The sequence below is a fragment of the Carcharhinus amblyrhynchos genome, unplaced genomic scaffold, assembly GCF_965287045.1.
Source record: "Carcharhinus amblyrhynchos unplaced genomic scaffold, sCarAmb.v2.hapA scaffold_43, whole genome shotgun sequence".
In the NCBI taxonomy this organism is placed as follows: Eukaryota; Metazoa; Chordata; class Chondrichthyes; order Carcharhiniformes; family Carcharhinidae; genus Carcharhinus; species Carcharhinus amblyrhynchos.
Window position 1 is genome coordinate 3,164,497 of NW_027649784.1, and position 13,658 is coordinate 3,178,154.

Sequence of the window (13,658 nt, forward strand, 5' to 3'; positions counted from 1 at the left end):
AACACTGGCAGATAACCTCACTGCCCCCCACCCCCAATCTGTTGCCACCCCTTACCACAAAGACAAGCCGTCTCAGTATGAAGGCGTTTACGCAGCACCTCAGCACAGTCTCTGAACCAGCAGAGTGTGTCGCTGCCAACGTGGGGCTTCCTGAACGACAGCCACTGGGAGTAACGTTGGAGAGACAAACCAGTTTGCAGACAGGAAGCTCCCGTGCCAGCATATAGAGGGTTCACCGCACTGCCACAGGGACCGGGCAGTCTTGTATACCAGATAGTGAACCGAGTTTGTGTCTGCGCTCAGGTGGGTGCCAACAAGGTAGAATTATTGGTACCACTATCCGAAGAATGTGGGATCAGAATCCCTACAGTGGGCCGAATGGCCTCCTTCTGCTTTGCATCGGCACCAACAGCAATCCACCCAGGTCCCATCCCTGTAACCCCAAGTATTTACCCCCTTAATCCCCCAAGGGGCAATTTACCATGGCCAATCCACCTAATTTACACATCTTTCCCTCAGACGAGCGGCAAGGTAGGTTTCACAAACACAGCGCATGTAGACAAAGTCACAGTTGTAAGATTGTAATTGTGTCTGTCTACATATGGCATGTTTGTGAAACCTCTCTCTCCACTCACCTGATGAAGGAGCAGCGCTCCGAAAGCTCGTGATTCCGAATAAACTTGTTGGACTTTAACCTGGTGTTGAGAGACTTCTTGCTGTGCCCACCCCAGTCCAATGCTGGCATCTCCACACACATCATGGCTGCATATCTTTGGACACGAAAAGGCAATTTAGCATGGCCAACCCCCCTAACCTACACATCTTTGGACTGCAGGAGGAAACCCACACAGACACGGGGAGAATGTACAAACTCCAGACAGACAGTGACCCAAGCCAGGAATTGAACCCAGGTCCTTGGCACTGTGGAGCCGCAGTGCTAGCCACTGTGCCACTCTGATCAGTAAGGATGTGTTGACCATCAAAAGAATTACCAGTTTCAGCAGTCTTCACCGCTGTATCAATCAGACCCTCTCTGCCTCCCATGGCATGGAAGAAGAACTCGGTGGGGGTCAGGCCGGCGAGGTAAGAGTTCTCCACAAATCCTCTGCTCTCAGGACCGTAGTCATCCTTGATGAAGTGAGGAAGTGTGCGGTGTTTGAAGCCAAAGGGAATCCGCTTCCCTTCCACGTTCTGCTGGCCCACCACAGCAATAACCTGGGTGGAGGAAGGAGATCTGTTACTGTGTGTCTAACCCTGTGCTGTACCTGTCCTGGGAGCAGGGGACAGTGTAGAGGGAGCTTTACTCTGTATCTAATCCCGTGCTGTACCTGTCCTGGGAGTGTTTGATGGGGGGACAGTGTAGAGGGAACTTTACTCTAATCCTGTGTTGCTTCAGACTTGAGGCAGTGTAGAACCTCATTTCCACCTCACCAAGGCTGTTAGCAGCAGGAGTGGGAGTAAGTGGCAGGCAGCTCACCTGAGAGATATTAATCTTGGATCCTTTGGAGCCAGCGACCACCATGGATTTGAAGTTGTTGTATTCAGACAGGGATTTCTGTGCTGAGGAGCCGGTTTTGTCACGGGCATCGTTCAGGATCCTGTTGACCTGGTTCTCAAAGGTTTGGCGCAGAGTGTTACCGGGAGTGGGCTCCAGTTCGTTATTGTGAGCTTTCTCGATAACCTGCAGGGACAAAGACATCAGCAACAAGCATGGCCTGGCCACAGAGACCCCGCAGCAGATAGGGACAGTGTGTGTCTAACTGGAAGAGTCTGGCAGCAAACTCACCTCTATCACATCCTGCTTAGCCTTTTTGATGGTATTCTGAATGTCCTGATAGGTTTTAGCATCAGCAATGGAGTCACCAATACCAATCGTGTGACCTGTCACAAAGCAAAATACGTTAATTCTCTGTATCTAACCCAGTGCTGTACCTGTCCTGGGAGTGTTTGATGGGGGGACAGTGTAGAGGGAGCTTTACTCTGTATCTAACCCCGTGCTGTACCTGTCCTGGGAGTGTTTGATGGGGGACAGTGTAGAGGGGGCTTTACTCTGTATCTAACCCCGTGCTGTACCTGTCCTGGGAGTGTTTGATGGGGGACAGTGCAGAGGGAGCTTTACTCTGTATCTAACCCTGTGCTGTACCTGTCCTGGGAGTGTTTGATGGGGGGGACAGTGTAGAGGGAGTTTCGCTCTAACCCTGTGTTTGTTGTGTATAATACACTACAAACAGCCCGATTTTTAACTAGCTTAGTGCAAAAGTGGTAGAAGTCCCTCCCTTCTCAGTTTCTGCATGCGTCTTACCAAACTGAGAATCAGCAGACAAAATTAAAGACAGCATGGAATTGGCAGCATGGTGACACAGTGGTTAGCACTGCCCCAGGGACCTGGGTTCGATTCCTGGCTTTGGGTGACTGTCTGTGCGGAGTCTGCACATTCTTCCTGTGTCTGCATGGGTTTTCTCCAGGCGTTCTGGTTTCTCCTCGCAGTCCAAAGACGTGTAGGTTTGGTGGATTGGCCATGCTAAATTGCCCCTTAGTGTCAGGGGGATCAGCAGGGGAAATGCATGGGGCCTGGGTGGGATTGTAGTTGGCACAGACTCGACAGGCCAAAGAGACCTTTTCTGCATTGTAGGATTCTATGATTATAGTCCAGTGACAATACTCCATGCCACCATCTCCCCCAAATAGCCACTCCTGTTGCTTTGAGGGGTCTCTGCAGCTTTCCATTAACAGAGCCTACTGCAAATACAGGTGCCCCCCGGCCCCCCCAAACAGGTTCAGCATATAAAACAACCACTTTCAAACCACTGCAGTGAGAAACAATTTAAATTTAGTTGTCGAGTCAGAGGTTTACAGCTTGGAAACAGGCCCTTCGGCCCAACTTGTCCATGCTGTCCAATTTTTTAACCACTAAGCTAGTCCCAATTGCCCGCATTTGGCCCATAATCCCTCTAAACCCAATTTACCCCTGTAACTGTCTAAATGCTTTTTAAAGGACAAAATTGCACCCGCCTCTAATACTGCCTCCGACAGCTTGTTCCAGACACTCACCACCTTGAGAAAATTGCCCCTCTGGACACTTGTATCTCTCCCCTCTCACTTAAACCCGTGCCCTCTAGTTCTAGGCTCCCCTATCTTTGGGAAAAGATATTGACTATCTATCTGATCTGTGCCCCTCATTATTTTATAGCCCTCTATAAGATCACCCTACTGTCTCCTACAGTCTAGAGAAAAAAGTCCCAGTCTATCCAGCCTCTCCTTATAACTCAAACCATCAAAAGTCCCGGTAGCATCCTAGTAAATCTGTTCTGCACTCTTTCTAGTTTAATAATACCCTTTCTATAATATGGTGACCAGAACTGTACACAGTCACACGAGGGAAGCCAGTCTGTTGTGAGTGGAGCTTACTTGCTGTTGGGTTAACCGGTTCCAGTCAGGCAGGGAGAGTGGCACGTCACACTGCTGCTCTGGTGGAGGAATGAGCACACTGCAGCACAGAGCATCACCCAGTGGGGAGAGAGGGCAGCAGCAACTTACAGCACGGGGTAATCAGGCTGAAGGGAGAGAGAGTTGGCTGCAACGTCAGTTCTCTGTATGAACGGACAGGTCTTCTCTCAACCTGGGCCCCGACAACATAGCAGGCGGGCATTGTTTTCAAAAGTTATCGGAGCAATAGTCTTGCTGCTCACAGATGGGGTTCCTGTCCAGCAGCACAGTCTCTTACTCCAGTATTAATGTACCTCCTGTGTGAATCTACACAGTCGCCACAGAAGCACAACCATGCGAGGGAAGGAGGATGAACACAAACCAGACAGACAATCTCACTGGGGCTACGCTGGGAGACGGCAGCACGATGGCAGAGTGATTTGCACTGCTGCCTCTCAGTGCCAAGAACCTGGGTTCGATTCTCGGCTTGGGTCACTGTCTATGTAGAGTTTGTGCACTCCTAAGAAAGAGGCTATTTGACCCACCGAGCCTGCACCCAGGGCCTACCACTGTGACCCCACGCATTTACCTTACTAATCCACCTGACACTCAGGGGCAATTGAGCATGGCTAATCAACCTAACCCGCACATCTCTGGATCTTGTGAACAGAGCTTGTGCATCTTAGGGTGGCAGTGGTTAGCACTGCTGCCTCACAGTGCCAGGGGTTTGAGTCTCGGCCTCAGTCAGTCTATGCCGACTCCGTACATTCTCCTTGTGTCTGCGTGGGTTTCCTGCAGGTGCTCCGGTTTCTTCCCACAGTCTGAAAGATGTGTAGATTAGGTGAATTGGCCATGCTAAAGATTGCTGCTTAGCGATAGAGGGACGAGCTAGGGTAAACGCATGGGGTTATGGGAATAAGGCCTGGGTGGGGGAATTGTGGTCGTTGCAGACTCGATGGGTCGAATGGCCTCTCTCTGCACTGTAGGATTCTACATGTTCTAGGTATTGGAACAAATTAGTTTTACCATTTAGCCCTTCATGCCTGTGATATCTCTGAGCTGTCACATCCTGGCCCCTTACTCTTTTCAATTCTTTCCCCCTTGCCTTTTATTTTATATAAAAGTTATTCTGGAATCTGTGTGGCCCAGTGATGGAGCATGGTGTCCTAACCTCATCCTTTGTTTTTTGGTTTTGAGTTTCAATTGACAGGAGTCGGACTGACTGGTTACAGACAGGCAGGAACAAGGCACAGCCAGAGGTGGACAGTTCTGTACAAATGCAAAGGGAAGGTGATGGACTCGTGGGATTATCACTAGACAATTAATCCAGGAATTCAGCTAATGTTTCTGGGGGACCCGGGTTCGAATCCCGCCATGGCGGATGGTAGAGTTTCAATTCAATAAAAAAAATCTGGAATTAAGAATCTCCTGGTGACCCATTGTTGGAAAAACCCATCTGGTTTCCTTTAGGGAAGGAAATCTGCCATCCTTACCCCGGTCTGGCCGACATGTGACTCCAGAGCCACAGCAACGTGGGTAACTCTCAACTGCCCTCTAAGGGCAACTAGGGATGGGTAATAGACACGGGCCCAGCCAGCGAGGCCCATGAATAAAAAGAAATCTCTTGTAAATCTACGCCCCCCCACCCCCCGTTGCAGAGAGTGACGGAAACAGCGCGTACCCAACGCGGGATGCGTTGCGGTTTAATATCTCCAGGGCCCTCTTCAGCCATTACCTTCAATCAATAGCCAGTTGTTGATGACAGTCTGGATGTTGCTGTAGAACAGTCTGGTGATATCGTGACCCATCTCCAGGAAGGTGATGTGTACCAAGGAGCCTGCCGAGGTACCCAGAGACTTCTTACACAGGATGCCCATAATCAGCTCCCCGTTCTCCACAATCACCTACACGAGGGAGAGGAGGGAGACAGAATGAACAACCACCAGAAGCGGCCTCTTAATCACATTCACAGAGAGCTAACATTGCACACTTAGTGAATCAACTACTCTGTCAATGTACATTTACACACAAGACTGTGCTCAGCTGTGAGGAGATTCTCTGTTCTACAGAACAAGGAGGAGTTAACACAAGGTAATTCAGTGTGTTAATGTTTCCAAAGTACTGGGTGGTTCGCACTGCTGCCTCAGCGCCAGGGACCCAGGTTCAATTCCCAGCTTGGGTCACTGTCTGTGCAGAGTCTGCACACTCTCCCCACGTCTGCGTGGGTTTCCTCTGGGTGCTCCGGTTTCCTCCCACATGCTGGTTAGGGTGCATTGGACCGTGCTAAGTTCTCCCTCAGTGTAACCCGAACAGGTGCCGGAGTGTGGCGACTCGGGGATTTTCACAGTAACTTCAAGCTGCTCATGTAAGCTTACTTGCGATTAACAAATAAATTTTAAACTTTTAATAGTTTAGGATATATTGAGATATGCCACAAGTTACCAAAACTGGGGATGCTCAGATAAGTTAGTTTATTTATTAGTCACAATTTGGCTGACATTAACACTGCAATGAAGTTAGTAAGAATGCCCTTGTTGCCACACTCCGGCGCCTGCTCAGGTACACTGAGGGAGAATTTAGCACTAGCCAGTACGTCTTTCCGACTTTGGGAAGAGACCAGGGCACCCGGAGGAGATTCTTGCAGACGTGGAGAGAATGTGCAAACTCCACACAGACAGTGATCCAACCCGGGTCCCTGGCGCTGTGAGACAGCAGTGCTAACCACTGTGCCACCAGTCAAAATTCAGTACGCCTCCCAGCAGCATCTAATGATGCACTGCTCATCTTCCAGATCAGAGGCAGAAAGAGGGGAGGAAGCAGGACCTTGCCACCCCACACCCCTTCCCCCCTCCCTCAGGGGAAGGATCTCACGCCCCACACCCTCAGGGGGTAAGGAGCGGGGAGAAGGTGGGATCTCGCACCTCCCCCTCTCGAGGAGGGCGGGGTGAATGTGGAACTTGCTCCCGAGGAGGAGCGGGAGAACGTGGGGCTGGCCGCGGTGAATAGAAATCACGGAATCTCTATAGGGGAGGAAGCAGGAGGTGCTGCATGTTACCTTTGTGTCCCCAGGTGAGATGTGTTTGTAAGGACCATTGTCCTCCTCGTCTGGGTGAGTGCTGTGTGTCCGGATGCAGTTAATGTGTCCAGGGATGACCAGGGTGAAGATCTGCTTCCCGGTCCACAGCGGCCGAGGTTTCAGGATGGAAGGCTGGGGCACTTTCCCATCCCAGGTGGACAGATGCATCAACAGGTTCATGACTTCACCCTGGGCCAGAGGAAGAGAACAACACATCAGACAGAGGGTAACTACAATCTTTGACTTATTATTGTCACATACATTAGTATACAGTGAAAAGTATTTTTCTTGCACACGACACAGGCAGACAAAGCACATCATCCACAGAGAAGCAGAGGGTGTAGAATGTAAAGTAAAAGTTTATTTATTAGCATCACGAGTCAGCTTACACTAACACTGCAATTAAGTTACTGTGAAAATCCCCTAGTCGCCACACTCAGGCGCCTGTTCAGGTAACACTGAGGGAGAATTTAGCACCTAACCAGCACATTTTTCAGAGTGTGGGAGGAAACCAGAGCACCCTGAGGAAACCCACGCAGACACAGGGAGAATATGCAGACTCCACACAGACAGTAACCCAAGCTGGGGTCAAACCCAAATCCCTGGCACTGTGAAGCAGCACTGCCAACTGCTGTGCCACCACAATGAGGAGGGTATGAGGAGAAATCTGCCCCCACTGAGGGGAGGGAATCTCAGAGACACTTATAAAATTGTAACAGGACTAGACAGGGTAGATGCAGGGAGGATGTTCCCAGTGGTGGGGGGAGTCCAGAACCAGGGAGTCAGAGAGGATTCAGGGTAGGCCATTTAGGATGGAGGTGAGGAGACATTTCTTCACCCAGAGAGTGGTGAGCCTGTGGAAGTAGTTGATGCCAAAACATTGAATATATTCAAGAGGTGGCTGGATAGAGCACCTGGGGGTGAATGGGATCAAAGGTTATGGGGAGAAAGCAGGATGAGGCTATTGAGTTGGATGATCAGACATGATGGTGATGAAGGGCGGAGCAGGCTCGAAGGGCCGAATGGCCTCCTCCTGCTCCTATCCTATGACACAGACTGGGTGTGGGATGGGGGTTAAAATCAGAGCCACAATTCAGAGCCTGGACCTCAGCGAGAAATCTTACTCTGTCCATGAAGACATCGCGCTTTGTGAACTTGCGCACGGCTGTCAGAGTGTCCTGCACAATCCCCATGACGGGTCGGTTGGACTGAGGCGTGACAATCATCCTGGGGACCATGGCCAACTCCTGGATCTCCGCTCGTGTCTCCAGGGACTGAGGTAAATGGAGATTCATCTCGTCACCGTCAAAATCAGCGTTGTACGGAGTGGTCACACTGCACGGAGAAACAAGAACATTAACAGTGCGGTTATCTCCAAAACGGCAAGGTACCCCCCACCCTGACAATCCATACCATACAATCCCTACAGTATAGGAGGCTGCCATTCAGCCCATCGAGTCTGCACCGTCAACAGTCCCACCCAGGCCCTATCCCCATAAACCCACTTAATCTCCCTGACACTAAGGGGCAATTCCACCCAGACCTGTTCCCCACAGCCCCAAGTACTTACCCCTCTAATCCCCTTAACCTACACATCTTTGGGCACAAAGGGGCAACTTAGCATGGCCAAACCACCTAACCTGCACATCTTTGGACTGTGGGAGGAAACTGGAGCACCTGGAGTAAACAGTAGCAGCCACAGGGAGACTCCACACAGTGTCCCAAGCCAGGAATCTAACCCAGGTCCCTGGCGCTGGAAGTCAGCAGCGTTAACCACACCCATTCCTGTACTCCTACCCCAACACCATAAAATAACAGATTATCTGGGGGTTGGGGAACTGTGTCAATGAGCTATTCAGTAACAAGGGTCATCACATTCTGATACCCCTGCCCGCTGCCCTGGCAGAGAGGTCAGCAAGGATGTCTTAGCCATTGAATGAATTGCTGAAACTGGTAATTCATAAGATATAGGAGCAGAATCGGGCCATTCAGCCCATCGAGTTTGCTCCCCCATTCGATCATGGCTGAGATGCTCCCCATCCCCATAACCCTTCAACCCCCCATTACCAATTAAAAATTAATCTACTGCCCCCTCCCTGTCCCAAAAACAATTGGGACACCTGTCATCTTCATACCATCACCCCCACCCCCCCCCTTTTTGAACGAGACGCATGCACCAGAGAGAGAGAGACAGAGAGAAGGAAGGAGAGAGATTTCCACAAGGGACAGCCACTGACCTGAGATTAAGGCGAAAGGTTGACCAGGGCAGGATCCGCACCTTGTGCCCCATCATTGACATTTTGTGCAGAGTGGGCTGTCTGTTAAAGATGACAATGTCACCGTCACACATGTGCCGCTCCACCTAGAATGGACAGACAGGAGGTATACTGTCAGTGGCGGGAGCAGGTACAACACTAGGCGACAATCAAGATTGGCTGCAGCAATGATCAACAAGGTTAGCTGCAGCAAAGTAAAATATTAAAAAAAAAACAGTATTTCTTCCTCCCCCACCCAGCAAGCTCCACCTGCTGTGAGCACAAACACCCAAACTCTCAGCATCCATGGGCCAGTCCCATCCACAGCACCTTACATTTCAGATGTACCTCATTGGCTGTAATTTATAGCATGGCTAATCCACCTAACCTGCACATCTTTGGACACTAAGGGGCAATTTAACATGGCCAATCCACCTAACCTGCATATCTATGGATACTAAGTGACAGTTTAGTATGGCCAATCCACCTAACCCTCACGTTGTTGTACTGTGGGAGGTGACCAGAGCACCTGCAGAGAACATGCAAACTTCATAGACAGACAATCCCGAGGCCGGGATTGAACCCGTGACCCCGGTGCTGTGAGGCAGCAGTGCTAAACATTGTGGGCAGCACAGTGGTTAAGAGACAAGTACTGGAGAATTGAGGAGATCTCGGGGAGGTTGAAGGGCTGCAGGTTGTTAGGCAGACAGCCTCCCGAGGCCAGCGGGATTTGAAAACAAGGATGAAGATTTGTAAAATCAGGGGAGTGTCAGAATCTTAAACTGTAAATTTATAAAGTGATGAGAGATTCTAAAGGAGACACTTTTCTCCCACTGAACCCTGCCTGGACAAGACTGGAGTCGTAAACCACAGCACCCAAAAAACATCTTCCAGATCTGGATTCAGCTCCAAGGCTTCAAGGTGACAGTATAACTGCACACTCCTGACAGGGACAAATCAAGTAACACACATCCCTCCTGGCTGGTATAGACTAAGCTGTATACACCCCTCACATCACAAACATGCTGGACTGACCCGGTATCCGATTTGAAGGTGCAGATCGCTGGGTTTGGGATGGAAACGCAAGTCGATTCGGTCACCGTTGTCTCGGATGATGTACTTGGCGCCTGGATACTGATTGTTGCCTCTCCTCACCAACTCCTGGAGTCTGTAAAAGCACCATCGCAAACAGTCAAAAACCTGGAGCGGCGCAGTGTCCAGCACGGGCGCAAGAGAAGTTTCAGTTTATTCACTGGGGTCACAAATAGGCTGACATTAACACTGCAACGAGGGTTACTGTGAAAATCCCCTAGTTGCCACACTCCGGCACCTGTTCGGGTAACACTGAAGGAGAATTTAGTACGGCCCAATGCACCCTAACCAGCATATCTCTCGGACTGTGGGAGGAAACCTATGTGAACTCCACACAGTGGCCCAAGCCAGGAATTGAACCCGGGTCCCTGGCGCTGAGCAGCAGTGCGAACCCACTGTGTCACCGTGCCGCTGGGATTGAACCCGGGTCCCTGTGAGGCAGCAGCGCTAACCCACTGTGTCACCGTGCCGCTGGGATTGAACCCGGGTCCCTGGCGCTGTGAGACAGCAGCACTAACCCACTGTGTCACCGTGCTGCTGGGATTGAACCCGGGTCCCTGTGAGGCAGCAGCGCTAACCCACTGTGTCACCGTGCCGCTGGGATTGAACCCGGGTCCCTGGCGCTGTGAGACAGCAGCGCTAACCCACTGTGTCACTGTGCTGCTGGGATTGAACCCGGGTCCCTGTGAGACAGCAGCGCTAACCCACTGTGTCACCGTGCCGCTGGGATTGAACCCGGGTCCCTGGCGCTGTGAGACAGCAGCGCTAACCCACTGTGTCACCGTGCCGCTGGGATTGAACCCGGGTCCCTGTGAGACAGCAGCGCTAACCCACTGTGTCACCGTGCCGCTGGGATTGAACCCGGGTCCCTGTGAGGCAGCAGCGCTAACCCACTGTGTCACCGTGCCGCTGGGATTGAACCCGGGTCCCTGTGAGACAGCAGCGCTAACCCACTGTGTCACCGTGCCGCTGGGATTGAACCCGGGTCCCTGTGAGGCAGCAGCGCTAACCCACTGTGTCACCGTGCCGCTGGGATTGAACCCGGGTCCCTGTGAGACAGCAGCGCTAACCCACTGTGTCACCGTGCCGCTGGGATTGAACCCGGGTCCCTGTGAGACAGCAGCGCTAACCCACTGTGTCACCGTGCCGCTGGGACTGAACCCGGGTCCCTGTGAGACAGCAGCGCTAACCCACTGTGTCACCGTGCCGCTGGGATTGAACCCGGGTCCCTGTGAGGCAGCAGCGCTAACCCACTGTGTCACTGTGCCGCTGGGATTGAACCCGGGTCGCTGTGAGGCAGCAGTGCTAACCCACTGTGTCACCGTGCCGCTGGGATTGAACCAGGGTCCCTGCGGCTGTGAGGCAGCAGTGCTAACCCACTGTGTCACCGTGCCGCTGGGATTGAACCAGGGTCCCTGCGGCTATGAGGCAGCAGTGCTAACCCACTGTGCTGCCCCATGGGAAATGATAGAGGAGTTCAGGGTGTTGACAGAGAAGTCAGAGAGGGGGGTGGTGGGAGGAATCCCTGCTCATCACTGAACCCAAACGAAATTCAAAAAAGTAAATAAAATAAGACCAATGCTAGTAATCAAAACACAAGATGCTGCATAAGCTCACAGTCAGTGTCGGGAGAGGGAGAGGGAGAGGGAGAGGGAGAGGGAGAGGGAGAGGGAGAGGGAGAGGGAGAGGGAGAGGGAGAGGGAGAGGGAGAGGGAGGGGAGAGGGAGAGGGAGAGGGAATGCCTGTTGTCCCAGTATGCAGAGAGGGAGAGTTGTCACCAATACCTGTCGATGTTGAATGGCGTGACGATCTCCGGGAAGGTCATGTTGGCAGCGATGGATCGCGGCACACCGACCTGATCGATGGAGAGGTTGGGGTCGGGCGTGATGACTGTCCGCGCTGAGAAGTCCACCCGCTTCCCCATCAGGTTACCACGCACACGTCCTTCTTTCCCCTTCAGCCTCTGTTTCAGGGACTTCAGCGGTCGGCCGGACTTTTGCATTGCCTGGAATCGGAGAGCACATCGGCATGTTCTCAGGACAGAAGGAGCAGCTCAAAACCCACAGACAAAAACCCCAAGGAGCATCGAAACTGCATTTAACTGGCAATTTTCACCTCCTCTTATAGATCACAGAATCCCTACAGTGCAGGAGGCCGCCATTTGGTCCATTGAGCCTGCACTGACCCCGATCCCACCCGGGCCCTATCCCTATAACCCCATGTATTAACGCTGCTAATCCCCCTGACATTAAGGGATAATTTGGCATGGCCAACCCACTTAACCTACACTCAGCACCTCACCCAGACCTATCCCTATCCTATTCCCGTAACTCCATGTACTTACCCCACTAATGTGCCTAATCTGCACATCTTTGGAGTGTGGGAGAAAACTGGAGCACCCAGAGGAAACCCACACAGACACAGGGAGAACGTGCACACTAAACACAGGCATTGAAACTGCATTTAACCAGCACCTTTCATGTCCTCTTATAGATTGTGGAATCTAACAGCACAGGAGATGGCCATTCAGCCCATCTAGCCTGCATCAACAACAAACCCACCCAGGCCCTATCCCCACAACCCCACATGTGGCAGCATGGTGGTTAGCACCGTTGCTTCACAGCTTGGGTCACTGCTCATGTGGAGTTTGCATGTTCTCCCTGTGTCTGCGTGGGTTTCCTCCCACAGCCCAAAGATGTGTGAATTAGGTGGATTGGCCATGTTAAATTGACCCTGAGTGTCAGGGGGTCCAGCAGGGTAAACAATGCGGGATTACGGGAATAGGGCCTGGGTGGGAATGAGGTTGGTGCAGATTCGATGGGCTGAATGGCCTCCTCCCACACTGCTGGGATTCTACGATTCTGTGAAACCATCCCCACCGGCGATGAAAGAAATCAGACAAAGTCTTGTGAGATCCCCCCCCCCCCCACCACCGAGGACTCGCGCATCAACCCTCCCCCTCAGCGATATCACACTGCTACCCCAGGCTGTCACTCACCCTGGGAAGCCCCGGAAGTTCATTGTCCACCATGGTGGCCACGTGGAACTGCAGGAGTTTCACATCCTCGGCAATGACGTGGGCCGCTGCACCATTCTGTTCGTTCCTCCGCAGCTGATTGTTGATTTTGACAATATCGGCCAGTTTGTGGGTCAGATCATCCTGAAAACAGGGGGAAGAAACACGGATTTACACATTTTCACAATGCAGCGAGAGAGCAAAGTCTGCCCCCCCCCCCCCCGACCATTTTTCACAGAAAGGGAAGATGCACTGGGTTTAGCACCTAAGACATAGGGGCAGAATTAGGCCACTCAGCCCATCCAATCTGCCCCGCCATTCAATCACGGCTGATATTTTTCTCATCCCCATTCTCCTGCCTTTTCCCCATAACCCCTGACCCCTTATTAATCAAGAACCTCTCTATCTCTGTCTTAAAGACACTCAATGACCTGGCCTCCACATTCTTAAAAAAGCCAGCTCAAAGCTTGCACTGCCTTTCTCTTCACAACCTCTGCCAACTTCTCTCTACCCACCGCCCCCCGCACCCCCCCCCCCCCCAACCCCTCCCTAGGAGGCCTCACGACCTGGGGAGAGCCAGCTGCCTTGAGAAAACCCCAGCCAAGCAGCCAGTCCCCTCCCTACGTGTGCGAGTACTTAGCTATTCAACCAAGGGAGGAAGCAGAACCGGATCCCAATCGGGAGCACGATGGCTGGCAAACTGCTTCTCCCCAACCTGTGCGTGCGTGCATTCTGAATATCTCCCTCATTCCTCTCTCCAGATTTCATGAAGTGGAGACGCCAGCATTGGACT

The 13,658-nt window shown here is 52.0% G+C and overlaps 1 protein-coding gene across 1 annotated transcript in view; it reads right to left on the minus strand.

The window, feature by feature from the left end:
- The window catches only part of polr2a (RNA polymerase II subunit A), a 44,816-nt gene that overhangs the window by 17,935 nt on the left and 13,223 nt on the right, over window positions 1–13,658 (minus strand). Inside the window, exons 6-15 of the mRNA XM_080181916.1 lie at window positions 12,848–13,009; window positions 11,634–11,854; window positions 9,793–9,925; window positions 8,740–8,864; window positions 7,627–7,837; window positions 6,482–6,691; window positions 5,162–5,330; window positions 1,787–1,881; window positions 1,478–1,681; window positions 993–1,215 (exon numbers count right to left, since the gene is read on the minus strand). Of these exons, the coding sequence (XP_080038042.1) occupies window positions 993–1,215; window positions 1,478–1,681; window positions 1,787–1,881; window positions 5,162–5,330; window positions 6,482–6,691; window positions 7,627–7,837; window positions 8,740–8,864; window positions 9,793–9,925; window positions 11,634–11,854; window positions 12,848–13,009 (1,753 nt within the window). The remainder of the gene's footprint in view (window positions 1–992; window positions 1,216–1,477; window positions 1,682–1,786; window positions 1,882–5,161; window positions 5,331–6,481; window positions 6,692–7,626; window positions 7,838–8,739; window positions 8,865–9,792; window positions 9,926–11,633; window positions 11,855–12,847; window positions 13,010–13,658) is intronic.